Below are 25403 nucleotides of genomic sequence, written 5' to 3'. Positions count from 1 at the left end.
AATCACCAGGCTAGATACTAGCAAAGTCGACCAGCTCATCGGTATCCTGAAACCCCATTACTTTCACTGTCGTTCCATCAGATTCAGCTCTGGGAGTGGAGCATATAGCCAAGCCACTTTAGACATGTTTAGACTCCTCGAGTCGATGCGCGACGGTCATTATCCCATGCTACAGACTTTTCTCGTCGAGGGTGACATGTATGACATGATGGAATGCACGATTTTCGACGATGCTCCGAACCTTACCAACGTGCGCTTAAGAGGCTTGGGTTTAAGCTACTGCCGTCCTCCTCTAAATGCCGTCACTGAGCTTCATTTAGCATATACACTCGATACCATTCCCTACGCCGACTTCTCCAAAATGTTACGATCCAGCAAGTCATTGATCACATTGTGCATCTACGACGATTTGGTTGACCCATGGCCTTCTGGTCTGCCATTAATCCATATACCCTCTCTCCGATACCTACGGATTTTTGGATCTATGACGGGTGTCTCTGAGTTCCTACTCTCCATTTCTGTTCCAGATCTGGAAGAACTCACCATCGCTCCCATCGCAACGGACGACCTCATCATCCTTCAAGAGGATATCTCTCACAACCCACCAAAATTTCCTGCACTAAAGTCTCTAACCCTTGCACCCGCTGAAGCTCATTCCATGCAACAAAATTTACGCCCTGCATCGATATGCTTTCCTGGAATAGAGTTACTTATTCTTCCCAACTATTATAGTGAATCTTTCTTAATGTCTTTCATGACAGACGAAGCTGCCCCTTTGTGGCCCGGGCTTCACGCCCTCGCAGTACGCGACATTGATGGCAGGTGCAATCAAGGTGTATTATATGAGTTCGTCGAGGAACGCCAACGTTTAAGCGTCCCCTTACACACATTATACTTGGATTCTTCATCTGTACCAAGAATGACTCGAATGGATTGGCTCAAGAATCAGTTGTCGGTGGTAGAGGCGGATCCTTGGTGGATACAATGTGGGGACGCTTTCTATAGTGATGAAGAAGACCCATTTCTAGGATACCGATCACCGTGAGCGCTTGAGCACCGAGGCTGATATTTCCTGGTGGCATGACTCTACTTCTGGATGTCTGCACCTCTACATTGCATCATCATTCTTTAGTTACAGAGTATCTTCATTACATATTTTGTAAATACTTTATAGATGGATTTTTGAGCTTTCGGGTTTTTGGTTTTTGGTTTTTGCAGGCAGCACGTGCAGTGTAACTGTGTAAGTAAGTCGAGAAGTCGAATCAATCTCCTTCAAGCTTCTGGGGAAGCTTGCACTCAGCTATCAGTCTTCAACATTTCATGGTGAGTTAACGCTCCTCGAACTGATGTGCTGTCCTGATATATGGCGCAATAACAGGCGATTTGCTCATTTTTTCTCAAAGGGAATTGTCGGTTCGGTAACACCTGCAGAAACGAACACCCTCAACTTGTCAACCCCAGTCGACAAGGAGGCTTTGGAAGTGCGTCTCGAATGTCTTCGCTAATGGAGGGTTTATTCATTGCGATATAGATCAAGGATGGACAAATACTCGGAACTCAAGCTCAAACACAGGCGCAAAGCCCTCATTACCCTTCAGGTTACTCTCCTCCAAAGTCCATCTGAGCTCAGGCTAATATCGTTTGAAATAGCACTGACTCACTGAAGAACGACCTCACGCCGCAAGTTGACAAGCCCATCTGGCCACTTTCCTCCTTTGCTCCATCGAAACATGAGCCAGTGCTGCTGGGGGGTTTGGACGAGTCGCCAGAGGAACTGCGTGTGAAGGCCGTTCAGGCGATCGCGGCGGGGAATATCAACGAATACGTGAGTCGCCTCGCTTCATCATCAGACAGAGTTTTGACTCGCCCCTTCCCTCAGTTAGCATACGAAGCCAATAAGATATCTGCTGCAGAGCAGGTTTACGCGGTACACTCACATATTAACTTTGTCGATAGCTCAACTGACACCTACCTCCCAGAATGCACGTTCTAATCTTACCCAAGCGTATGACCAAGCAGTCAAGCAGAGCAACTTGCCCGCCCTACTTGCGAGCCAAAACGGGGCTTCCACCTTGACGGTGACTACATCAGCATTTGGCAGCGGCACGCCGTCCGCTGTTGGTAGCACATCCACGCCACAGTCAGCGTTTGGGAGCACGACAACGCCATCTGCTTTTGGGAGTGCGACAACGACGTCCGCCTTCGGTAATACAACAACGCCATCTGCTTTTGGTAACACATCTACGCCATCTGCGTTTGGCAGCACATCTACGCCATCCGCGTTCGGTAGCACAACAACGCCATCTGCGTTTGGCAGCACCACAACACCGTCAGCCTTCGGGAACACAACTACTCCCTCTGCCTTTGCCAGCACCCCTTCAGCTTTCGCCTCTTCATCATCAGCCTTCTCTTCAACCACAACGCAACCCTCAGCTTTCGGTTCTACTATCACCCCTTCAGCATTCAGTAACAACACAACTACGCCGTCGGCTTTCGGCAGCTCCAACACCACAACCCCATCCGCATTTGGTAAATCAGCCTTTGGCCAACCAGCTTTTGGTCAAACCCCCACGCCCGCTGCAAGCACTAATACCACGTCAGCGTTTGGTCAACCTCCGGCGTTCGGCAGCCCTTCAGCATTTGGTCAGCCTGCTGCGTCCTCTGTCATCAAACCGGCTACAGGGGCCTTCAGTGCTTTCGCTGGAACGACGCCAACAGCATTTGGTGCTGGTGCTTCTAATACTTCGAACGCTACCAATTCTGCTGGAACAGGGGGAGGCTTCTCAGCGTTTGCAAACGCCGGCCAACAACCATCTCCTTTCGGTGCTGGCGCCGCTAATGGTGGTGGGGGTTCAGGTGCATTTGGCCAATCTGGATTTGGAACAACACCAGCGCAGGGAACGTCAGCGTTTGGCGCTCCTGCCCCAGTAACATCCGCATTCGGGGGCACGAACACCTGCACCACCAATGCTTTTGGTCAATCAGCCTTCGGACAAACCTCACAGCCCTCTGCGTTCAGCGCATTTGGTCAAACCACAGGGGGCGGTATGAACAAAGCCATATCGGCTTTCGGTCAATCCCAACAGACTGTATCCGCATTTCCTTCCTCCCAATCACAGTCGCAATCCAACCCATTCCAGCAAACCCAACCCGACCTTCCCGTCTCACTCACGCCCTCCATTACCAAACCTGCGCCAGCCGCTAAAGGTCCCCCGGACTTCCTCAATGCACCTTCAACTTTCCGCCCAGGCCTGACGCCGTATGACTCTCAATTACCGTCAAACTATACCACAATTCTTCCTGGACTTGCCATGGAAGCGTTCAAAGCTACCAAATTTGAGTGGGGGAAGGTGCCGGAGTGGATTCCGCCTGTTGAGTTGAGAGGTCCAGAGGGCGCGACATTCTCATAGGGATTGCAGTTGAATCTGATTTCCACGAGATAATTGTATCACACACGTAGAGATTAATTGTACTGTAATTTTTGTTCTGAGGGTTCCAAGCCTACTTCCTCACAATTGTCTGCCAACGTATCGTTCCAACCTGGTTGCAACCTGGAATTGTTCGATGCAGAGATACGTTCTATCTTCCTCCTTCGATGTCAGTTGTTTTCGCGGTTGGTGATCAGGTTTGAAGAGGGCAGCGCAAGGACGGTCTCGCTGAGTAAAAGGTAGGTGGGAGAAAGGTGTTGTGATCTTCTGCAAGCCGATTATTTATCTTCTTCATTGAAAGCAGCGGCGCATCACAGTCTGCACTGTCCAGAATCAGTCCTGTCTAGAGACAAGTGCAATTCTACCGCTCAGGTATGTCCACAATTTTGCATCCTTCTCTTTTTTGACCTTCCGAAATACAACTCAAGCCTCATCTATCGCACAATCCAACGGAATGGCTGGCGCTAAAGCCCCAAATCAAAGCACCACAAACTTCTCAAAGTCTTTCTCCTCACGTCGAGGAGCAACATTGGCTAACAACTTGCCCCATGAACTCCTCGTGCACATTTTCGAAACGGCACAGAACACGTTACTCTCTTCGAAACACATATTCCGTTTTCCTCTCGTTCTTGGAGCCGTATCGCAATATTGGCGTCAAGTGGCTTTTACAGCACCAAAGCTGTGGTTGAACGTGGATATTTCGCATCCTCGGGATTGGATCGCTTTACAAGGTTACGTTGACAGGTCCAAGCACTACCCTATCGATTTGCACTTATCTTATGTCGAAACGTTCACGAAAGACCTGATTTTTTTCGATGCCGAGGCCACCCAGCTTATAGCTATCCTGCAACCCCATTACAGCCGCTGTCGTTCTATCAAATTTCTCGGGACGTATCCCAATCCTGCTTCAGAAATAGAGATGAAGAATATTCTTAGATCGATATCCAACAGCCATCTCCCGATTCTGAAGCGTTTTCTCGTGCAGTTACCTGAAAGGCTCAACAATCGGATAAGACTAGCATTTAGATGCGAGGCTCCGAACCTGACCAGTGTATTTTTACGCGGTTTGGGTCTGAGTTACTGCCGCCCTCCTTTGAATGCTGTCACCGAACTCCACCTAGCAGTGGAGAATAAACTCATCGACGACGACGACTTTTTCGAAATTTTACAGGCCTGCGCCAAATCATTGATCACGTTATGTACCTACGACAATTTGGTTCAACTTCATGTGCCTGCCGGAAATCACTCTATTTCTATGCCTTGCCTTCGGCATCTACGCATCTTTGGGACTATGCATAAAGTTTCTGAGCTGCTACTCTTGATATCCGCACCAGACCTCGAAGAACTCACCATTGCTCCCATCATCTTGCGCGACCTCGCCACGCTTTTATTAGAATATCCTAATCATCCTAAATTTCCCGCATTAAAGTCACTCACCCTCGCGCCAGCTCATCGTGATGCTATGGGACGAGTTCCGATATATGCGTCAGCATGCTTCCCCGGAATCGAATTGCTCATCCTTCCAACTTACCATAAACCGTTTTTCATGCCATGGTCTTCCTCGATGAACGATGACGCTCCCACTGAGCCTCGTTGGCCACGGCTTCATAGTCTCGCTGTGTGTGACGTTGGTGGCAAGAACAATGAAAACGTGTTACTTGACCTTGTCGCGGATCGCCAACGTTTAGGTGTGCCCTTGCACACATTATACATGGATTCCTCATCGGTGTCAAGGATGACTCGAATGGATTGGTTAAAGGATCAGTTAACGGTAGTGGAGGCAGATCTTTGGAAGATGCAGCGCCGCGACGGTTTTTATAGTGAAGAGAATCGGTTCACTGGATCAGAGACGAAATTTTGATCTTTTCGGGCCACTGCTACTACCTAGGTCGGAGGTGGTGACGGAGTCGATGTGTGATTCATAACCTCGTAGTCGACCGATGGATTTTCCGTTTTGACTCTTGCTTGTTGAATTTCAATTCTTGTTGGCAGCTTTTGTTTTGTATCAGCACTTGGTTATGAACGAACCTGGCACGAACGTAAAACCCCGACTTTCTGCGAGGTCAGCCCAACGCCAACGATGAGACCCAAGATGAGAAATGCTGCCATACCGAACATGATGACAAGAGAACCATCGCGTGGTGACAGCTACGTTTTGGAATATTCCTCGCTCTCATCGAAAACAGTGGGTCTGATGTTAACCGTTCTCGCTCGTTCATTACTTACAGGTGTTGGTATTGAACCCCTACGCTTTTCGAGTGGTTAAGAACAGAGAGAAGTGAGTTCACGCTGACACTTGTACTTGACCACTATCTTGGGGATCATGACCACGATTCCCGGTTTGGAGTATTAGGGTGATTCGGATCATTCACATATAATTTATTGTTAAGAATAATGAAGATTGGAATAATAGCTCTTGAAACCACAAGTGTTTAGTCCTGAAAAACGACCGTGAGTTATGAGTGTCAGATGTCTTCAAAGACAGATACACACCGAGGGATTCCTTCAGATGCTCCTTCACTTCTGTCTCCTTAACTCCTTCAATAGGCTGTCGCTCTACATCGTACACCTCCTCGGACATCTCTGGCCCATCGTGTATGAACGGCCCACGGATGACTTGCGTGATCACCAGGAAGTCGGGAAGGTGGGATTCTAAGCGACTTGGGGCAAAGGTGCAGCCAAGGGCAATACCCTGCTCCAGAACCAACTTTTCCAGCCGAATGGGGATGTTAAGATCTTGTCGATGGTGGTCGGGTAAGTCGTAATTGTAGAAAGCTTTGAACCGCCTATGTCCTTCATCGTGGTCAACGAGGAAACCGCCGATAATACAAGCTCGAGCACGCTTTGAGCCCCTTGTCGCATTTGGGGGTGGCAGATGCCATGGAGGAGGTAAGACTTCGGGAGGGTGAGGGTTTTCGTGAATTTTCGTGAATTTTGGTTGCGCTCATAGCGATGATTTCTGGTAGGAACTGATAATATGTGTAGGCAGACTGCCAGGAGACGCAGGCGTTTAAGTACCTGTCAACGGTACAACAGTTCTAGAAAAGAGAACAAGGAACTAACCTAGCGTAAGCCTGAAAATTGGTTCTTTCCTTTCCCATTTTCAACGCTTTTGATGGTAGATAACGGGGTGGAATACGTCAAGAGTTTCAATTTCATCTTCGATTGACTCTGCCAACTTGGTGCACTCTTGTAATGCTGGGGTTACCTGTAAACCACCGACCAGTCGTACCTGATTGCCATCATCGTTAGCTTGCGACTTTACAAAATAATGTTTGTTGCACAGTCATCAACCGGTCAATATCAATTTCGCATGGCTAATCCTTGTCAATGTACGAATTCTCCTCCTTAATCTGAGCATTTCTAAATATATACCCCCAAGCTTCATCCGTCGCGGTGGCTAATCTCCTGGATGACTCGGAAATTACTAGAAACCTCTCAGACTTCAAGTTGGAGGTTTTTTTCTCGGATGGCCAGCAAGCGGCTCCTGCCAACGAGTTGCCACCCGAACTCCTGGTGCACATTTTTGAGATTGCTCAGAACATGCTACTCCCATCAGAGCATCTATTTGGGCAATTTCCCCTTGTACTTGGGGGTGTCTCGCACTACTGGCGTCAAGTGGCGTTTGGAGCGCCCATGCTGTGGTTGAACGTGGATATCTCGCATCCTCGAGATCTCACTGTTTTACGAGCCTACCTCGACAGGTCCAAGGGCTACCCTATTGATTTGCACTTGACGTATGATGCGAAAGCAGATCCTATCAATGCCGACCAGCTCATCGGTATCGTGCAACCCCATTATTTTCACTGTCGTTCCATCAGACTCAACTCTGGCGCATATCCCCAAGCCGCCCCAGGGATGGTTACTCGCTTCCTCAAATCGATGCGTGACGGTCATTACCCCATGCTACAGAGTTTTCTCGTCGAGGGTGATGAAATGCATGAGACGTTTGAATCATGCGCAATTTTAAACGACGCCCCGAACCTTACCGATGTACGCTTAGGAGGCTTGGGTTTAAGCTACTGCCGACCTCCTCTCAAGGCCGTCACTAAGCTTCATTTAGCAGTCACAAATTGTGTTATTCCCTACACCGACTTCTCCAAAATGTTACAATCCTGCGAATCATTGATCACATTGTGCATCTACGACGATTTGGTTGACCCATGGCCATCTGGTCAGCCATTAGTCCATATACCTTCCCTCCGATGCCTACGGATCTTTGGAAACATGACGGGTGTCTCTGAGTTCCTACTCTCCATTTCTGTTCCAGATCTGGAAGAGCTCACGATCGCTCCCATCGTCTCGGGCGACCTCGCCATGCTTCAAGAGGATATTTCACACAATACGCCAAGATTTCCTGCTCTCAAGTCTCTAACCCTTGCACCCGCTCATGCTTTTGCCATGGAGCAAACTTTAGGCCCTGCGTCGATGTGCTTTCCTGGAATAGGGCTACTTATTCTTCCCAATTATTATAGTGAATCTTTCTTATTGTCCTTCATGACAGACGAAGCTACCCCTTCGTGGCCGGGGCTTCACACCCTTGCCGTGCGTGACATCGACGGCAGGTACAACCAAGATGTATTATATGAGTTCGTCGAGGAACGCCAACGTTTAGGAGTGCCCTTGGGCGCGTTATACTTGGATTCTTCATCGATACCAAGAATAACTCGAATGGATTGGCTCAAGGGTCAGTTATTGGTGGTGGAGGCGGATCCTTGGCGGATACAATCTGGGGATGCCTTCTATAGTGATGAACAAGATCGGTTTGTAGGATCAGGTGGAGATAATATTAATATTTCCTGGTCGACATGACTCTATTTTTGAATTTCTGTACCCCCGCATAATGCATCATAAAGCATCATGTAAATACCCAATTATACGTAAAGCTGATGATTGAGAGCCGTCTCAGTCTTGACTCGCCTGCTGGATGTCCACAGCAGTCCACGCAGACGTATGCAGCTCCTCATTAGATAAAGAGGGCTAGCTTCAACAACGTCGTTAACAAAAGAAGATACCCACATCTCGATAAATCTATCCCGGGGATGGAGTCGTTCGTCAGTTTCACCCCGTTGAGAAGGACCTTCTTGTACACCTTGAGAGAGTTTATGTGCCATGATGCGTTCTAGACGTGCGAATGCCTTAGCCGATTCGCGGCGGAGTCTGGTGTTTGAGAAACCTAAAGTCGCAGGATGTTGGGCACATGCCAGTGTTCCTGGTCATCCGGACGTGACGTACGAGTTGCCAGCCCATTCACCTATCAGGAGGGTGATCCATGAAAGGAGCTGTCTACGGCATCAGGATTGAACATACCGCAAAAAGTGATATCTAAATCGGAGTGGGCAGGTGTAAAATTATCCAAATGATCTGGACGCACCGAAGACAATGGTGTGATTATGAAAGAAATTAGTGATGTTGCATTTGGCTGGAACCCATGTCGGGGGAACAGGCGTCCCTGCTATAACATCTCCGGGAATAGCAGCGCGGTAGAACAACCCGGCATGTTCAAATAATAAGCATGTCGTAAAACACCCCCACGGAAGCTCCCTGAAATTGACTCAGCGATCGAAGCCGATTCCTGATGACTTGCTGCGGCGGCAAATAACTTAAGTCCCAATGTGAGCTTGTCCAACTGCCTCCGTAGCGAGCAGTGATGAAGAAGTGAACCTTCGCTTTGCAGGATTGTACGGCGTCCTCGAGATTGGATTTGACTAACGATGTCCTCGCTTCAGCATCACCCACCGACACCCTTCCGTTGGTTAACCCGTGTCCACAAATGATGAGGCAGAGGATATCACCAGAGTCGAGTCGAGAGGCGGTCTCTATGACCCGCCGAATATAGGCTGATTTGAACTTGTTGAGTTTGAGGTAGGCATCTGGGCCTGATGTATCGAAGATCTCCTCAAAAGGGGGAGGATCAAAGACTAAACGGTCACACCCAGAATCGCCAAGAAGCAAACCTGGTCCAGATCGAATATCCGTACCACATAACCAAAAGCTCTGGTCTTCTGCACAGTTAAGAAGCGATTTTATCGCCACGAAATTAGTCGCCTGCCAAGGATCCTCGAGGTTCTCTTGTGTGATCCCAGTCGACGTCAAGATGCTACAGGCAAACACTCGGTCACGCCTCGAGGCCAAAGGCAGAGATAGGGCCCTGGAAAACCAATTGAGAAGGCGCGGTAGGAAGGTGGCGAACGGTGAGATGTAGGGAAGTAACAGTGGTGGGACGAACGCGGTGAGGGAAGTAAGAGCCATTATTCAATGCTAGAAGCAAAGGTAGACCTCGAGGTATATTCCGGGCTATAACTTGTAGTGGAACAAAAGGGAAATGTAGGAGATGCGTCTTTTTATGGCAGCCATTAATTATAAATAAAGTCTGGTTGTTTCAGTTTTGACTCGCATACATCGCCTCATTGGAAAAGGAGTACCAGCAACAACGTCATCAACAAAAGGAAATACCCACGTCTCGATGCATCTATCCCAATGATGGAGTCGCTGGTCGGTTTCACTCCGTTAAGAAGGACCTTTTTGTACACCTTGAGAGAGTTTATGTGCCATGATGCGTTCTAGATGTGCGCATGCCAGTATTAGCTGATTCGCGGCAGTTTGGTGTTTGAGCAATGCGTACCACAAAATTCGCAGGATCCATGAGTCGTTGGGCACATGTTCCTGGACATCCTGACGTAGCGTACGAGTTGCCAGCCCATTCACCTATCAGGAGGGTGATCCATGAAAGGAGCTGTCTACGGCGTCGGGATTGAACATACCGCAAAAAGTGATATCTAAATCGGAGTGGGCAGATGTAAAACTACACAAATGATACTGGACGCACCGAAGACAATGGTGTGATTATGGAAGAAATTAGTGATGTTGCATTTGGCTGGTCCAAGAATGGCTGAGGGCGGACCCCATGTCGAGGGGACAGGCGCCCCTGCTATAACATCTCCGGGAATAGCAGCGCGGTAGAACGACCCTATCCTCAAAGGCGTCAGTGGCAAAGATGACAGACCGCAAGGACGTACAAATGGCAATCCCATCCTCGTCCCACTTCATGGCAATCACACCTCCACCTTGAGACTCAAAGTACGGCCCATACGAGGCTCGACTCCATTCCGTCACTCCGCAGCCGGCGTTATCGTTAATAGTTCCATCGCAATTCTGGCGCGATTGCGACTGTGATAGATTAAGAAGCTAAATGATAGCAAGGGACGAGCAGGGAAGGTTACCGACCACAATAGTGCCAGTGAAATTTAACGTTGGATCAAGGTAGCACCCTGTTTGTTCCCTTGATGAAAATTGTCATTTCCTTGACAAGACAACCACCAAATACCTGGTGCGGTATGCCACGCGATTTGATTGTGTTGATTGTCATGAACCCCTTCAATGATATCAATTTCACCATTCTAGGAGGAAGGTGATGTTAGTGGGATGGGAAAGGGACATTGTTGCTCACCCATGGCCAGTTCTCATTCGTAGTCCAAAATGCAGGCCAGATAGCTATTTCTCAGTTAAACAAAGAATGCGGGACAAAAAAGGAAGGGACGTACCACACCCCCAAGGAGCGCGAGTAAGATCTAGAATGAACAAGCCTGAATTGTACCTTGCTTTACTTTGTATTCGGATGCTGCAAAGGACACGTCAACCATCAAGGAGAATACAGCTACGATGAAATCCACCTGTCTCGATTCACACCACTTGGCAACACACTCTCCATATCGGCCTTCATGACAACCGTCCCGTTGCTCTCAGTGTAGGTGAAATTTCGCCGGATCGCCTCAGAGCGATTGAGAAAACTAGACAAAAGGTTGTAGTTTCGTCGAGGAGGCTACTATTGGGTCTACTTTACAGTTCCCCTTTGGATTTGATCAATCCAACCAGCAAAACGGAGTAGAAAATGCGCATGAAACTTACTTTGTTGGATCTTCATAGTCAAAGAAATCCCACCGGCTGAAGCCATACAATCAGTCGAAGTATCTCGATTACTAGAATCAGCATACTCACTCGAAGAACGTCTCCCCGGCGTATACATCCTGGGTAAGCCAGAGGAATGTCGAACCATTAGAATTCGTGTTGATCCCTGCGCGTTTCTCCAGATTCCGTGAGGGATGGGTTTGGAACTTGGTCCATGAACTGAAGCCTCCAGCGAATGAGTCTATTTTCGCGCTTGCAACGTTGTGAAGATCAGCGAACGCTGCCGCTGCCGCTGCTGGCTGAGAGGGGTGGAAGAACAGCAAAGCAAATATTGTCTGGATCCGGTATAGTGGGTCAAGAAGCATTGGTATCGCGTCGTTTAAAGTTCGTAAGAGATCTAGGTTGCAAAGAATTCGGGAAGATAAGATATAAAAATTCGTCTAGGTCGTTAAAAGTCGTGTCCTCGAGGTATATGCAAGGCCGAGAATTAAATCCGACAACAATGGGAGTGGGCAATTGAATGGCTGTGTCGCAACGTTGTCCTCAACACGCGTTGAACGACGTGGGTAGCGCCAAGGCGCAACGTCGGCCAAACGGGGAACGCCAAGAACTTTCTAAAGGCTTACACCACGAAACCACCACCATGAAGCTGCTTCACAAAAGTTGAAAATATGCTATAAAATCACTATCTCCCCGATATCCCACCTATTCGATCCACCTCACCATCACCCGACCAAATCCGAGCTAAATTGCATCATGGTCCTTCAACACCTCCTTCGCATGCTCTTTCGCCTCTTGTGAAGCACGAGGATCTAGGGGTGCAAAGCTCGATTGATCTACACGTCGCGAAAAAGAAAAGAAAACGTACTTTTCAAAGTCGCCTTGTACCCACCCAGCCGACGGTGTTCCTCCAGCTGCTGTTCGGATCCCATTTCCTTGCTTTCAATCTCTCGCAAATCCATCCCATGTTTGCTCATGCTCTCAGTAGCCCCGCTCTCCATAGGCCTCTCGCTGCTTTCGCCTATATCGGCTGAAATACTGTCAGTGAATCTGCCCCCGAGCACACAAAAATCTGGTTACCCTTAGCTTCTTTGGCATGCGACTTTTTGCCTGCTCGAGGAGGTGCCGGTTTATTAATGTCCACCCCCATCTCAACGAGCTTCTCCCTAGCTCGGGTCTTGGCTTCCTCCGAAACCGCAGGATTGTGGACCGTCGCTTTCAGTCCTGCAGCAACGCGTTCGGGATTTTTTTCTATGCAATGAAGTCAAATTAAATTTCTCAAACGTGCAAGAAAGAGACTTACTGCCGCCAGTCGCTGGCATTCTCGCTGGGTTGTTTGGGTTAGGTTGGCAAGGATGAATAGGTATGAAACCGTCCTACCCTTATATTTCGCTGACTGAATTGTTTCTCTGGATCTCCATACGTCATGGCGCTGTTGTCTAATGCCGATTGAGTCCCAAAATGCATTCCAGCATTGTAAGGACAAGGCGTTCAACGAGGCTAATTCCCATCGTACAGCCCAAAGTAAGAATGATATTGAAAGTTCGGATAGCGAAACATCGCTCTTTGAGGGCAAGATACTCATACAGGATACAGTTATTTACGGTTGATGGATTCGAGCGAATCAAAGTCTTCCTCAAAACCAGACTGGCTCGCACGCACCGTTTCCAGCATCTTCTCTTTGGCACCACCCCTCGCATTGCGATCTAATGCGCGTGAGGCCTCGAAGGAGGTCGTTGAAAGAAGAACGCACTGTGCTTGACCGTATCGTATGCCCCGGTGACCTTACTTTCCTCCAGTCCCGCCATGGGCCCCTTTTGGCACCCCATTTCGAACCTCTCAAACGCTTCGTCGTTATGGAACGTATTGTTGTCCTTCATCTCTCGTTCGGGGTTCAGCTGGCGTTTGTGCCTCTGAGTCTCTGGTATGAAGTTAGGATTGCAAGAATAAAAGAGGAAACCTAGCGCGATACCCTTCTGCAGTTGGACCTCTGATACCTCCAGTCAATACCCTTGCCATCAGGAATCGCAAAGCTACGCATGCCTACCTTTTTCCTCGATCTCCGCCATCTGAGTCTCGGTGGCCTTGCCAGCTGTCCATGGTCCTTCTTCGTGTTTTCCGTATGGACGATCTACAGAGACATGAAGTCGTGACCCTCTATCGCTGGGATAGCAAACGCACTACTGGGCATCTTGTCGTTAGAAGTTATAATTGACGTTGAGTAGAAGCAGCAAGCGTTGATTCCAGTGACCTCATATTCGGAATTCCGTGGGCAAATGAGGGACTCTTTGTGTCTCGGAACCAATGGGAGTAACGTCAAACCGAAATACGAGATATATAATACATTTATTGGGGTGGGGAGAAGCCGATACAGCTACAACGCGCCATGGTCTTTCAGATATTTCTCTGCCTCCTTCTTGGCCTCGGGCGAGGTGTGAGGGTCTGCCAAAAAACGGTCAGAGAGAACCGACACATCCAAGGGTGTACGAACTGTGGAGAGTAGCTTTATATCCACCGATAACGTGGCTCTCATGGCTCGATGCCTGCGTTTGTGCTAAAGGAAAAATCAGTAAATACTTTCAACGCCGGCCATGTGAAGGCGGCTAGTCACCGTGAGGGTGAGAAGCACTGGTAGTATGGTGCGCGCCCGACTCCATTTCTTTCAACTCCTTCTCCGCATGTGCCTTGGCTTCAGCGGAAACTTTGGGGTTGTGGATGGCGGCCTTGAGTCCAGCCTTCACATGTTCGGGGTCCTTCATTTCATAACCCATCTCTTTCAAGCGGTTCTGAGCCTCGTGTTTGGCCTCTGCGGAGACACGCGGATTGTTTATGGTAGCCTTTAGACCAGCAGCGACGTGGTCTGGATCCTTCTCATGGTGCTGAGTGTGCTTTGCGGGTTCTAAATGACGTTGTCAATTGTCAGTTCAGCGGAGAAGTGGGTAAGTACTGACGGCTTGATGACATTCTGGATCGATATATCTGACGTGGATGGAGGTAGAGAGATAAATTGTTTTAGAAAGAGCTGGAATTATATACCTGTACATAATACAAATTAGGAGTAGAGACAAACCGCAGCATGAGCCGATTTTGGAGCTCGGATCCTAGCAAACTCCTAGAATGATTTTTGGCGGCCCAGCAACGCGCCTTGTTGCGTCAAGTCGCCAGGAGGTATGGGCCTGAATCCACCAGAAAATGAACTCATAGGGGCAAAATATTGTGGAAACAACCGGGTTTCAGCGCGTTCGAGCTCCAATATGATGTCGGAGGTGAATCAAGGTTGGAGCAAACATCATCATGTTTGGGGTGTAGGCTGTAGCCAAACTATACGACACCGCCTCACGATCAAGCCAAGCGCCATTTGCATCTTGCAGTTATGGTCGAAATTACAATTAGGAAGAGGCCTCGCACGGAGGCCGTCGTAACTCAACGCAAGTTCTTCAAAAAGACAGCGAGGGGGAAAGTCATAAAAGGTTGGACTTTCAGTCTCCATCTGAGTCGACATTGAAAAGTCTCCATCGCACAGTCCTGCGAGAACGCTACCTACGAGACGATGTAGCGTGCGGAATTGAAAGCTGTAGAAGCTGTTCTGAATTACCTGGAACTAGTATTCTTCCACCTTCCGGCGATCAGCTTCACCCACTCTTTCCTAATGGCCATTTTGTTCTTCCTGATACAAATGTTTTCTTATCTCAGGTAAGTTCATTTGGTTTTTCGCTGGTCTTATAATCTGACCGTCATTCCCCTCAGATGGACCTTATTGAAAGTCCACTGTTTACACCACCGATTATCCTCCTACAAACAGTCATCGAGGAAGTCAGGCATCGCTCCTTGCCGCTTTATAATCGCCTTAAAGCGTTGACGAGAATGGACGACAAGCGGATATGGGTTTTTTATAACGAATATAGGTCGTGAGTCCCTCTCCCGCAAATTTTCACTCTCCTTCCAATTCAAGACTCAGGGAAACAGCTATCATTCGGGAGGAAGGCGAAACACCCAATGATCGGAACGATAGAGGTATGCTTGCTTCGTCCATCATTGCAAGCATTTTAACATTGGATTAGGCATCAGGAAAGCCACAGAATGGTACAATTCACATATCAGTCTCAATCGACCTCCCATTCGCGGTCGACCAGCGCCAAAGTTGCCTACCGTTGTTCTCATGACAGAGGATGCTGCAAACAGACAAAAGGCGGAACAAGCGGGTATCGCTTCGATCTCCGTGCGAAAGTACGTCGAAGGGGTAAAGGACGCCAATCAGCTGTTGGATCTACTCGCAGCAGCTGGAGCAGAAGACATTGAACCTACCAAGGCAGTGGCAGGTCGCCAGGCTTTATATCCCGATGTAAGTCTTTTGTCTCACATTTTCCTTGATTTTGGCTCACAATGGTATAGTACTTACCTGCGGCAATGTTAAATGCTGGCGTCAAGTCCGGAGAACTGTATCAGGGCCACTTCAATGCCAATCAATACAACTACTTAGAGGGCAGCGTCCCTGTACCCGCATTCAGTAAACCTGTGTTGCTCATTGGTCGAGAGAACATGAACAGGGCTGTTCAGGGTGACGTGGTTGTTGTAGAAGTGTTTGACAAGAAGGAGTGGAAAGCTCCTGCGGACGAGGTGGTGGACCAAGATAGTAAGTATTCTATGTTGATATCATAGAGTCGTCTCTAACTGACCTTTTGATTTAGCCGCGTTGAAGAACGACGATGCTGAAGACTCTGGAGACGAAGGCGAAGGCGAGGGCAATGAGTCTGTAGCTCGAGAAAAGAAGCTCTTGGAGTCAGAGAAACGTAGTTCTGAGAAGCAACCCACGGGCCGTATCGTAGGTGTCATCAAGCGCAACTGGCGAGCGTAGGTTTTTTTTTCTCTCGCTCTCTCAGTTGAACTAAGGCACTCGCTTCACAGCTATGTATGCCACATCGACAGCACTTCTCTCACATCTTCAAACGCCACCTCTCTTTCCCTTCAAACTGTCTTTGCCACACCAGTATCAAGACTTCTTCCTCGCATCAGGCTCCGTACTCGACAAGCCCCCATCCTAATCGGACAAAAGATCCTCGTCACGATCGACAGGTGGGATACAACGTCTCGGTACCCTGAAGGACACTTCGTGCGTGCTTTAGGGAAGGTTGAGAGCAAAGAAGCAGAACAGGAGAGTTTGTTACTGGAGTTTGAGGTGCCTTATCGGCCATTTGGAAAAGCGATTTTGGATTGCTTGCCACCTCAGGGAGAGCAGTGGGTTGTCCCTCCCAAAAGCCCTGATAGCCCCGAGTGGAAGGATAGAGAGGATTTGCGAGGATTGATCATTTGCAGTATTGATCCGCCAAGTTAGTGGAGAGGTCGACATCTCTGCGTGATGCACTGATTTATTGTTATGCAGATTGTCAGGATATCGACGATGCATTGCATGCTCGCAAGTTACCTAACGGAAACATCGAAGCTGGAGTCCGTAAGTACTCTTGCGAACAGAGTTCATAAGTCACATATTTGAACTTTTATACAGATATCGCTGACGTTTCCCACTTCGTACACCCTGATAATCCAATGGACAGTGAAGCTGCTTCTCGAGGAACGACGGTTTACCTCGTAGACAAACGCATTGACATGCTTCCGTCCCTTTTGGGGACTAACCTATGCTCACTGCGCCCATTCGTCGAACGATTGGCATTTTCTGCAATATGGGTAATGTGTCCTTGCGGCCTTTCTGCGATTGTGCTGGAGTTGATGTTTTTATAGGAAATGACGCCGGAAGCAGAGATTGTTAATGTTCGGTTCACGAAGTCCGTTATCGCGTCCAAAGCTGCTTTCACCTATGAGGAGGCACAAATCCGTAAAGACGACCCGTACGTCCTTCTTTTACTTTCTGATACGCAGCACATCTCGAACAGGATGTACCACAGGCACCAACAAGACGAGCTAACGCAAAGCATCCGACTCCTCAACTCCCTCGCACTCAAACTCAAAGCAGGGCGCATGGCAGCAGGCGCCCTCAATCTCGCCTCACCCGAAGTCAAGATTCAGCTGGACACATCCGAGTCCTCCGACCCCATCGACGTGGAACAGAAAGAACTAAGGGAGACGAACAGTTTAGTCGAAGAGTTCATGTTACTCGCCAACATCAGCGTAGCGCGCAAAATTCAGGAAACGTTCCCGCAGACGGCGGTTTTGAGGAGACATTTACCGCCCCCACGAACGAATTTCGAAAAGTTGCAGGATATATTGATGAAGAGGAAGGGAATGAAGTTGGATGTGTCGAGTTCGGGGGCGTTGGCTGCTTCGTTGGATCTTTGTGTTGTAAGTTGTTCTTCTATGTTTCTTTTCGTTACCCTCGTGCTAAGTGAGAGCCTTGAAGGATCCGGAATTACCAGCGTTCAACACACTTGTAAGAATAATGGCTACAAGGTGCATGCTTTCCGCAGAGTACTTCTGCTCAGGCAGTGTGGCTCGAGATACGTTTGGTCATTACGGGCTCGCCAGTCCTATATACACCCATTTCACCAGTCCCATCCGTCGATACGCAGGTCCGTGCCCACTCTCTTCTTCTTCCTTGACCTTCATCTCACCTCACGGTCTCCATCGTATCTAGACGTTCTAGCTCACAGACAACTAGCAGCAGCCATCGGCTACACACCCCTGCACGCAACCCTCCACTCCAAAACGCACGTCGAGCGCGTGCTGGACGTTGTTAACCGAAAACACCGCATGGCACAGATGGCAGGCCGAGCGTCTGTGGAGTTTTATGTTGGTCTGGCGCTCAAGAATCGGGGGGAGAGGGAGAAGGAGAAGAAGGGTACGGTTGGGGAGGTGAGGGAGGAGGCATTTGTGATCAGGACGTTTAGGAATGGGTTGGGGGTGTTTGTGTCAAAGTGAGCACACAAAGCCGTTATATCTCCCTCGCTGGCAGCTGACTGACTGATTGTGCGATGGTAGATTGGGTATTGAAGGACTGGTGATGTTCAAGCGCGATAACCAGTTCGACGCGGACAATTATACGATTACGGTACCCTCTGGTGGTGGGAAGGATGTTACGATATCGGTGTTTGATAAGGTGGAGGTGAGCATTGAAGTGGAGAAGGATAAAAATACCCAGAGGGGGCGTGTAAAAATGACTCTTGTCCATCCTGTTGATTCGAGGTCGTTGTAGTCAATGCATATTTTTGCTCACGCTCTCGGATGGATGGAATACAGCCAAGAGCTCGCTGAGCATCCTAGCTTGGTCTAGCATTACAATATAAACCCGGTGTAAAATACAATCAATAACACGAAGGAAAACGAGGTTACAGCGCTGTGCCGCGCTCGAAGCTGGCCCGAATCTCTGATGTATATTTGTCGTAGTACCGCGCAATCTGTATGACAACAACGATAAGGCAAATTGAATTGGCAAATTGACGAAAAGAAACCCCACCTTTTTGTTGAACACCCGATTGTGTTCGTTGATATAAGTGATATCGCCTTCCTCCTCGTTGAGCCTCTTTCTTGAGAATTTGCCCTTCTTGTCAATGCTGGAAGTAAGAAGGTTAGTTAGGAACAAGGGGGAGAGAGTCGAGTAAAACGCACTCCTTGTTGATCTTGCCGACCACGCGGTCAATCGCTTCTTCTGAGGGTTTATTGTCACCATATATCAGAGTATTCGCGTCTCTGTACAAGTTCTCCGATGCTAATTTCTGTTCTTGGCTCGACACGGCCATCTAGAGTAAAAGTGAGAACTTGGAAAAAGGAAGAGTGGCAAGAGGTGACACGTACCTGGAGGGCAGAAGCAGACGTAGCAGCAGAGGGGTTGAACCCGACCAAGGCACCAGGTGCATAACCCATCGCAATGGCTTTTTGCTTATTGTATGCCTCCATATCCGGTTTAATAAGGTCCAAATCCTTCTTATATCTCCTCCTAGCAGCATGAGCGTCATCTATCAAAGACCATCCAATCAGTCAGTCCCACCCAAGAAAAATAAGAAAAACCCACCATGAAACTCGAAATCCGCCCTCCTTGCCTTCCTCGCAAGCTTCTTCTCCCACTCATCGTTCTCCTCAATCGTCCACCCCCAATTCTTCGCACGCTCCACGTCCTCGCCGCGTTCCTCCGCGTCAGCCTTGGAACGAAGGACTTCGGCGAGTTTGCGTTGTTTCTCGAGCCGCGCGGCGTCTCGGCCTGTTAGTTTGGCTTTTGAGGCTTCTTCGACTAGGGAGGCGCGGTTGGCTTTTGAGGATGCTGCCTGTAATTGTTGTTAGTGATGGCAGGAAAGGGGGCATGTGGGGTACGAACGATCTTTTTTCGGAGCTGTTCCATTTTGGCCTTGCGTTCTTCCATCGTAAGTGTCGACCCGTTCGTTGTAGGTGTTCCTTGACCACTGCTACTTGGATCCGCAGCACGCCCACTCTTGCTCGTACTACTACTACCACTTTCCCCGTCCACCTCCACGCCCGTCATAGTCATCTCCTCGACAAACTCCTGTGCCGCTTCTACCACGTCCACTACCTTTTCCACTGCCGCTTCCAGTGCGTGTTCTGCGCTTGTTGCTAGTGATGATGAGGAAGGTTCGGGCTCGTCGGTTTGCATTGGCTCGGGGGCATCTGTGACCTCGACTTCGGGCTCTGGCTCGGCTTTGGCGGCCTTTTTGCCCTTTTTGCTTGTTCGTTTTGAGCTTCGTTGGGCTGGCATGATGGATAAGGAAAGAAGTGGGGATAGGTGGAGGGTATGCGATGGTAGTTGTCTTGAACAGACGGGCTTTCAGTAACCTGTTCAACTCTAAACTAATTCCCACGATTATAATTGCACACATTTATTGCATTGAACAGATACAAGTTTATATATAACAAGAGCGACACTATCAAACACGTTGTATGCAGGCATTGTCGGCAACCTAAGAGGAGAGAAGAAAAGAGTCAGTTTTTGCTTCGAAAACGACGAACTATGAAGAGAGAGAAAAAGAGTCAGAATTGCAGAAGTTGGATCATCAAAGAGGTTTTACGCCCTAAGACTGTTGAGCTTGATATGTGATTCGTTGTTCATCACAAAAACGAAGACGAATTGGAAGAGAACTCACAATATGTGTCGGTGTCGTTGAAGAAAAAAAAGTTGGAACTTGGTGGGGTTTTTATATCAACTCAGTTCAAACTCCGCCGAAAGCTCGTTATCTCCGTCAGACTCAATAATTGGCTGTTAACGATGTCAACATCCCCAAGTCGACCCAAAGGCCCACCCACGAAACCCAAAAAAGAAAGAGAACGTGAGAGGGAACGTGAGCGCAAGGAGAAAGCACTCCAACAATCAATTGAACGTCTAAAGACAGTCGTTCGCCGGCTACCACCCAATCTGCCCGAGGACGTCTTCTGGCAGAGCGTACAGCCCTGGGTGACAGAAGAATCTGTCTCTTGGAAAGTGTTTTATGCTGGTAAATCTAGGAAGCGGTACGTGCTTCCTAACTCTTCATTCCCTACCTCAAAATCTAATCTGGTGAGATAGGTTATCGAAGGAGAATATCCCTTCACGAGCTTACATCGCGTTCAAGAGCGAGGAAAAGCTCGCCCAATTTAGCAGGGAATACGATGGTCATTTGTTTCGAGATAAAGCAGGTAAGCGTACATGTTACCGCTTTTTTGCTGGACGGAGGGTTTATGGAAGGAACTTGTGCTCAGGCAATGAGTCGTATGCGATCGTAGAGTTCGCTCCGTACCAGAAAGTTCCTACGGAGAAACGAAAGCCAGATGCTCGGAATGCAACTATTGAGAAAGGTATGCAGTTACACTTTCTAGTAGCTCGCTGCAGCCGTTAACTATCTGTTAGACGAAGACTATATATCTTTCATCGACTCTCTAAACGCATCAGCAAACGCAGAACCACCCACCCTCGAAGCACTCAGTTCGTCCTATCTCCTTCCATCTCCCCATCTATTTCTAACTTTCTCTATCAATATCTCACAGTCGCTTCAACCCAACAAGCACCCCAACCCAAAACCACACCCCTCCTCGAAGCCCTCAAAGCCGAAAAATCAGCAAATAAAGATAAAGAAGCCATCCTCCGCAACCACGCACACTACAAAGACCAACTCCCGGGAGCTCTTCTTGCTCGGAAAGACGATAAGAAGAAAGTACCCCCCGCTGTTCAAGCGCAGAAAGTAGCTGCTGAAGCAGCAGCGGGAAATAAGAAGGCGGCTGGGAAGAAACCGCAGGTTGCACCATCCCCCGCAGCAGCATTGAACCAGAACCAGAACAAGCCGGGACAGGTGGGATTACCAAAATCCGTCGCAGGCCCTTCTAATCTCGGTGCAAAACCACCACCCAAACCTGCACGAGCACCACGAGCACCCCCTCCTCCTTCACAACCTAAACCGCAGAACGTACCTATCACTGCGATTCAACAACAGCCAGGACCCTCAACCCCCCAACAACAACCAGCGTCATCAGATGGCACAACGACCCCCACCCCGCGGCGGACGCGCCCCGTTATAGGTCTAGGATCGAGGCAGTTCGAGGCTGCGCTTAGTGGTGTGGCTGGTGGGAAGTCTAGACGCGAACGGGAACGGGAGAGGGAGAGGGAAAGAGAAAAGGAGAGGGAAGAGGGCGCCGTTACGCCTACTGCGGCCTTCGTTCCCGCTCCTGGGTTGGCACTGATGGCTAGTAACATCAAGGAGGCGCCAGGGAAACCCGCCGGACCACCCACTTCGCCTCGCAGAGGGAGGAGGGGGAGTCATGGAGGGGGAGGTGGTGGGAGTGGTGGTGGTGGAATTGGCAGGCCTCCTTCTGCTGCTTCTGACACGAAAGCTCCGGGGATTATACAACGCGCGGATGCGCCGTTGATCGTGCAGAGGGATGTGCCTGTTGTTGTTGGGCCACCTGTTGTTAACCCAGTTCAGATTCCCATGGGCGTGGGTCCTGGGAGAGGGGGTGGAGGTGGGCTACGGCGTGGGAGGGGTGGTGGAGGGAGGGGACGGGGTGGTGTACCAAGGGGAGGGTGATATTTTTGAAGAATCCCTCTCTTCTTTTTTTTTAGAGGTTCTCTCAAAGAGGGAACGGTTATCGGTGGAATAACGGCCGTGGTAGGGGGATATCCTCCTTCTATTTGAGATTTTCCAAACTCGAAGCTCGAAGGGAGTTGTGGAGATGGCGGTGGCTTGTACAATACAGTTTGTTGACTTTACGATTAAGGAGGAAGATCATATCATGACGGACGAATGCGTTTGAGAATTCGAATTCAAACAACCATCAAAGATACTAGGTAGGTAACAAAATACAACTGTCTGTTCAGAATACAGGCTGCTCAGCATATGCCTCTGGTTGCTGGTAAGCAGCATCGGGCGCCGCGTACTCCTCAGTGGGCGCAGCAGCAGCCACGGGGACGGAGTATGGCTCCCGTTGCTCTGACGAGGGCTCTGAAGGGATTTTGTCGACGGGAGGCTCGAGGATCTGGACGGAATCGGGGAGGGGTTTGCGTGGGCCTGTTTGGCCATCGGGGTCTGACCCTTTCATGCTAAGAGAACGAGTTTAGTTTGACAATAGGTGGGTACCAATGGTAAAACTTACATTTTAACTTTGATACCCAAAACACCCTGACGAAGCAAAACATGGCGGACGGCGTAGTCGACAAAGTCGCGGGCGGGTTGACCAGAGTGGATCATGAACCCGTCAGTGAACTTCATTGATTTGGCACGGGCTGCGCGGAGTTTGCCTGATACGACGACTTCGCAGCCTTTGGCGCCTGATTCCATGACGAAGCGGAGGACACCGTAGCATGCGCTGTCATAGTAAAGTTGAGTCAGCCACGGTTCCGAGTTATCTGTGTGAAGGAAGGAAGGGCGTACCGACGAACGGCAAGCCCACCAAGGAGCTTGTACCTCAAGCTCTCACACTGCGCAATGGCAGACAACCCACGGTACTGCACCTTCTCTGCGTACAGCTCAAGCGAGTTTTCGGGGAACTTGAAGCGTTTTTGGACGAGGGCGGTGAGTTCGCGGATTCGGCGGCCCTTTTCGCCGAGGACTTCTTGGGTGTGCGTGGCGCGGATGATGATCTACATAGCAGGGGATTCTAGGTCAGTAACTGAACGTCGAGGGCGATGAAGGAAGGGGTGTATACGGTACCTCTGTACGAGCGTGGGTAACACGGACGTCGCAGCCAGAGTAACCCTCCTCTGCCAACTCGCGGGTGAAGAATTCATTGAGCTCGGCGCGAAATACACCGTCAGCGACGAACTTTCGCTTTTTGCTGATTTGGGAGGACATTGTGGGGCTTGAGGGTGCTTGAGGACGACGACGACGGCGACGATATCGATAATTGAATACAATCAGGTGTGGCTTGTCAGCTGTACAGTACCATAGGCATTTTCCAGATCATGTGATCTCTGATGATGAGCAGGCCACGCTAGTCGTTTACTTACCACCTACGATTTCACCTGAATATCACTAGTTTAAACCTCGTCCGCGACTTCAAGCGCCCTCTTGCCTTCTAAGCCTTCTGAACCTTCCGTTGAAACGTTGAATTTTGAAGCTCAGTCGAAAGCCGAATTATCTGGTCTTCCGCCTCCAGTCAGCCGCCTCACTCGTTGCAGCGCAGTGCGATGGTTTTTTGACGCACTTTTGAATTCAGATCGCAATGGATAATAGCCTTGAAAGTAATTTGGAAACCGAAAACAACTCCGAAGCCTCGACGACCTCCTCATCAACTCTGGCCAACAAACTTCCGCCCGAACTCCTCGCGCACACCTTTAAAATGGCACAAGCCATGTTCTCTCCATTTGAGCCACATTTGGCCAGGCGCTTTCCTTTCGTCCTGGGGAAGGTGTCGCGCTATTGGCGCCAAGTCACCTATGGGGTAGCTACGCTGTGGTCGAACGTGGATGTCACTACAATTGACGAAGATCTTGACAGTTTACAGTTCTACCTTGGCAGATCTAAGGACTCCCCTATCGATCTTAAGATCACCATTCTACCGACTCTAAGCCCCATTAGCCCGCTCATAGGTATCTTACAACCTCATTACCGACGTTGCCGTTCCATCAGAGTCACGTCTCAACTCTTTCACGCATTCCCCGGACTGGTTTTGAAGCTTCTTGTCTCGATGTGCCAAGGCCATTATGCAATGCTCCAACACATCTGTGTAGAGGGCGAGGATGTGCGTCTGCGTCCAGAACCGTGGGCAATTGTAGCTGACGCTGTTAACCTGACGAGTGTACGCCTAAGAGGTCTGGGTTTGAAGTATTGCCGCCCTCCTCTTACGGCTGTAACACAGCTGCATATGGCGGCCTCAGATCACCAGATTCTCGAGTACACTGACTTCTCCAAAATGTTACAGTCCTGTCGATCCTTGGTCACATTGTGTGTCTACGACGATTTCATTCTCAAATGGCCTACCGATCCCCACGACACCTATGACATGCCCTTCCTCCGTTACGTACGCATCTTCGGAGATTTTTCAGGAGTTTCACAACTTCTACTTTCTATATCTGCCCCAGATTTGGAGGAACTCACCATCGCTTCAATTGTTCTGGGCGACCTCACCAAACTCAGGAGGGAAACTAGAAATGCTCCTCGATTTCCGGCGTTGAAATCATTCACCCTTGCGCCTCGTGATGACGACGGTATGCTCTTGACGACTGTAGCCGACGCCAATGCTTGCTTCCCAGGGATCAAGTTACTTATCCTTCCCGATTATGATGGACTTTCTTTTGCAAAGTCTTTCATTACGACAGACTCTTGGCTATTTTGGCCTGAGCTCAATGGTCTCGCTGTCCGTGACATTGATGACCAAGATTTGTTATATGAGTTTGTCCAGTACCGCCAACGATTAGGTGTGCCCTTACGCTCGCTGTACCTGGATTCGGGGTCAATGTCAAGACTGACTCGAATGGAGTGGCTAAAGGATCAATTGTCGGTGGTGGAGGCAGATCCATGGCAGATGCAATGTGAGGATGCACCGTTTTTATACACATGAAGCCCGTTTTCTTTGCGTTTTCTCTGAGCGGCGTGAGGGGCAACGAGGCTTCTTGATCCCTTCCTTGGTCATGTCTGCTAGTTAGATCTTTTTCTTTTTTCTGGGTTCAGGCATTGTGTATGAAAGCTTTTGAAGCAACCGACC

At 49.2% G+C, this 25403-nt stretch overlaps 11 protein-coding genes across 11 annotated transcripts; 6 read left to right on the top strand and 5 right to left on the bottom strand.

Moving 5' to 3' along the window:
- Positions 1-145: 145 nt before the first annotated feature.
- LACBIDRAFT_317059 (uncharacterized protein) lies at positions 146-1045 on the top strand (the record flags this gene model as incomplete). Its single annotated transcript, XM_001878959.1, has 1 exon — positions 146-1045. The coding sequence occupies one exon, from the start codon at positions 146-148 to the stop codon at positions 1043-1045; it is 900 nt and encodes a 299-aa protein (XP_001878994.1).
- Positions 1046-1320: 275 nt separating this feature from the next.
- LACBIDRAFT_317058 (uncharacterized protein) lies at positions 1321-3410 on the top strand (the record flags this gene model as incomplete). Its single annotated transcript, XM_001878958.1, has 6 exons — positions 1321-1323; positions 1379-1481; positions 1532-1598; positions 1651-1825; positions 1880-1927; positions 1980-3410. The coding sequence occupies 6 exons, from the start codon at positions 1321-1323 to the stop codon at positions 3408-3410; spliced, it is 1827 nt and encodes a 608-aa protein (XP_001878993.1).
- A 472-nt stretch (positions 3411-3882) lies between these two features.
- Positions 3883-8240, top strand: LACBIDRAFT_325245 (uncharacterized protein; the record flags this gene model as incomplete). Its single annotated transcript, XM_001878957.1, has 10 exons — positions 3883-5116; positions 5438-5613; positions 5657-5706; positions 5865-5879; positions 5976-6072; positions 6145-6182; positions 6278-6317; positions 6414-6455; positions 6715-6760; positions 6811-8240. The coding sequence occupies 10 exons, from the start codon at positions 3883-3885 to the stop codon at positions 8238-8240; spliced, it is 3168 nt and encodes a 1055-aa protein (XP_001878992.1).
- A 327-nt stretch (positions 8241-8567) lies between these two features.
- Positions 8568-9680, bottom strand: LACBIDRAFT_325244 (uncharacterized protein; the record flags this gene model as incomplete). Its single annotated transcript, XM_001878714.1, has 4 exons — positions 8568-8604; positions 8664-8682; positions 8739-8792; positions 9032-9680. The coding sequence occupies 4 exons, from the start codon at positions 9678-9680 to the stop codon at positions 8568-8570; spliced, it is 759 nt and encodes a 252-aa protein (XP_001878749.1).
- Positions 9681-9835: 155 nt separating this feature from the next.
- Positions 9836-11701, bottom strand: LACBIDRAFT_317054 (glycoside hydrolase family 16 protein; the record flags this gene model as incomplete). Its single annotated transcript, XM_001878713.1, has 12 exons — positions 9836-9991; positions 10054-10136; positions 10193-10207; positions 10258-10398; positions 10448-10598; positions 10656-10699; positions 10756-10828; positions 10879-10922; positions 10973-11049; positions 11102-11218; positions 11337-11372; positions 11427-11701. The coding sequence occupies 12 exons, from the start codon at positions 11699-11701 to the stop codon at positions 9836-9838; spliced, it is 1212 nt and encodes a 403-aa protein (XP_001878748.1).
- Positions 11702-12483: 782 nt separating this feature from the next.
- On the bottom strand, positions 12484-14182 carry LACBIDRAFT_155024 (uncharacterized protein; the record flags this gene model as incomplete). The annotated part of the gene is made up of 3 exons (XM_001878712.1): positions 12484-12587; positions 12941-12971; positions 14078-14182. Coding segments are annotated over 3 exons (240 nt in total), but the record flags the coding sequence as incomplete, so codon positions are not given.
- A 527-nt stretch (positions 14183-14709) lies between these two features.
- Positions 14710-18480, top strand: LACBIDRAFT_248250 (uncharacterized protein; the record flags this gene model as incomplete). The annotated part of the gene is made up of 15 exons (XM_001878956.1): positions 14710-14806; positions 14860-15029; positions 15084-15244; positions 15295-15350; positions 15398-15678; positions 15729-15969; positions 16025-16187; positions 16242-16663; positions 16717-16785; positions 16840-17018; positions 17073-17179; positions 17237-17630; positions 17689-17857; positions 17923-18202; positions 18267-18480. 15 exons carry the CDS (start codon positions 14710-14712, stop codon positions 18478-18480), a joined length of 3003 nt encoding a protein of 1000 aa, XP_001878991.1.
- Positions 18481-18613: 133 nt separating this feature from the next.
- Positions 18614-19540, bottom strand: LACBIDRAFT_233184 (uncharacterized protein; the record flags this gene model as incomplete). Its single annotated transcript, XM_001878711.1, has 5 exons — positions 18614-18682; positions 18742-18838; positions 18894-18972; positions 19133-19240; positions 19297-19540. Coding segments are annotated over 5 exons (597 nt in total), but the record flags the coding sequence as incomplete, so codon positions are not given.
- A 959-nt stretch (positions 19541-20499) lies between these two features.
- On the top strand, positions 20500-22474 carry LACBIDRAFT_293575 (uncharacterized protein; the record flags this gene model as incomplete). The annotated part of the gene is made up of 6 exons (XM_001878955.1): positions 20500-20741; positions 20797-20906; positions 20970-21065; positions 21118-21192; positions 21255-22223; positions 22326-22474. 6 exons carry the CDS (start codon positions 20500-20502, stop codon positions 22394-22396), a joined length of 1563 nt encoding a protein of 520 aa, XP_001878990.1. The 3' UTR covers positions 22397-22474.
- A 28-nt stretch (positions 22475-22502) lies between these two features.
- LACBIDRAFT_192584 (40S ribosomal protein S3) lies at positions 22503-23591 on the bottom strand. Its single transcript, XM_001878710.1, has 4 exons — positions 23411-23591; positions 23132-23340; positions 22854-23066; positions 22503-22800 (listed from the first exon to the last, which is right to left on the bottom strand). Exons 1-4 carry the CDS (start codon positions 23549-23551, stop codon positions 22575-22577), a joined length of 789 nt encoding a protein of 262 aa, XP_001878745.1. The 5' UTR covers positions 23552-23591; the 3' UTR covers positions 22503-22574.
- A 447-nt stretch (positions 23592-24038) lies between these two features.
- On the top strand, positions 24039-25259 carry LACBIDRAFT_325236 (uncharacterized protein; the record flags this gene model as incomplete). Its single annotated transcript, XM_001878954.1, has 1 exon — positions 24039-25259. The coding sequence occupies one exon, from the start codon at positions 24039-24041 to the stop codon at positions 25257-25259; it is 1221 nt and encodes a 406-aa protein (XP_001878989.1).
- Between the last annotated feature and the right edge of the window lie 144 nt (positions 25260-25403).

The sequence above is a fragment of the Laccaria bicolor genome, genomic scaffold (genome assembly GCF_000143565.1).
Source record: "Laccaria bicolor S238N-H82 LACBIscaffold_7 genomic scaffold, whole genome shotgun sequence".
NCBI lineage: Eukaryota > Fungi > Basidiomycota > Agaricomycetes > Agaricales > Hydnangiaceae > Laccaria > Laccaria bicolor.
Note: the sequence above shows the minus strand (reverse complement) of the source record. Positions and strands in the feature narration are given on the sequence as shown.

Excerpts from the sequence above, each read along its gene's own strand:
- LACBIDRAFT_192584 (XM_001878710.1), bottom strand. The coding sequence starts at position 23,551 with ATGTCCTCCCAAATCAGCAAAAAGCGAAAGTTCGTCGCTGACGGTGTA. Across the intron at positions 23,341-23,410 it reads TTACCCACGCTCGTACAGAG|ATCATCATCCGCGCCACGCA; the intron begins GTACCGTATACA and ends CCTGCTATGTAG. Across the intron at positions 23,067-23,131 it reads GGTGGGCTTGCCGTTCGTCG|CGCATGCTACGGTGTCCTCC; the intron begins GTACGCCCTTCC and ends TTACTATGACAG.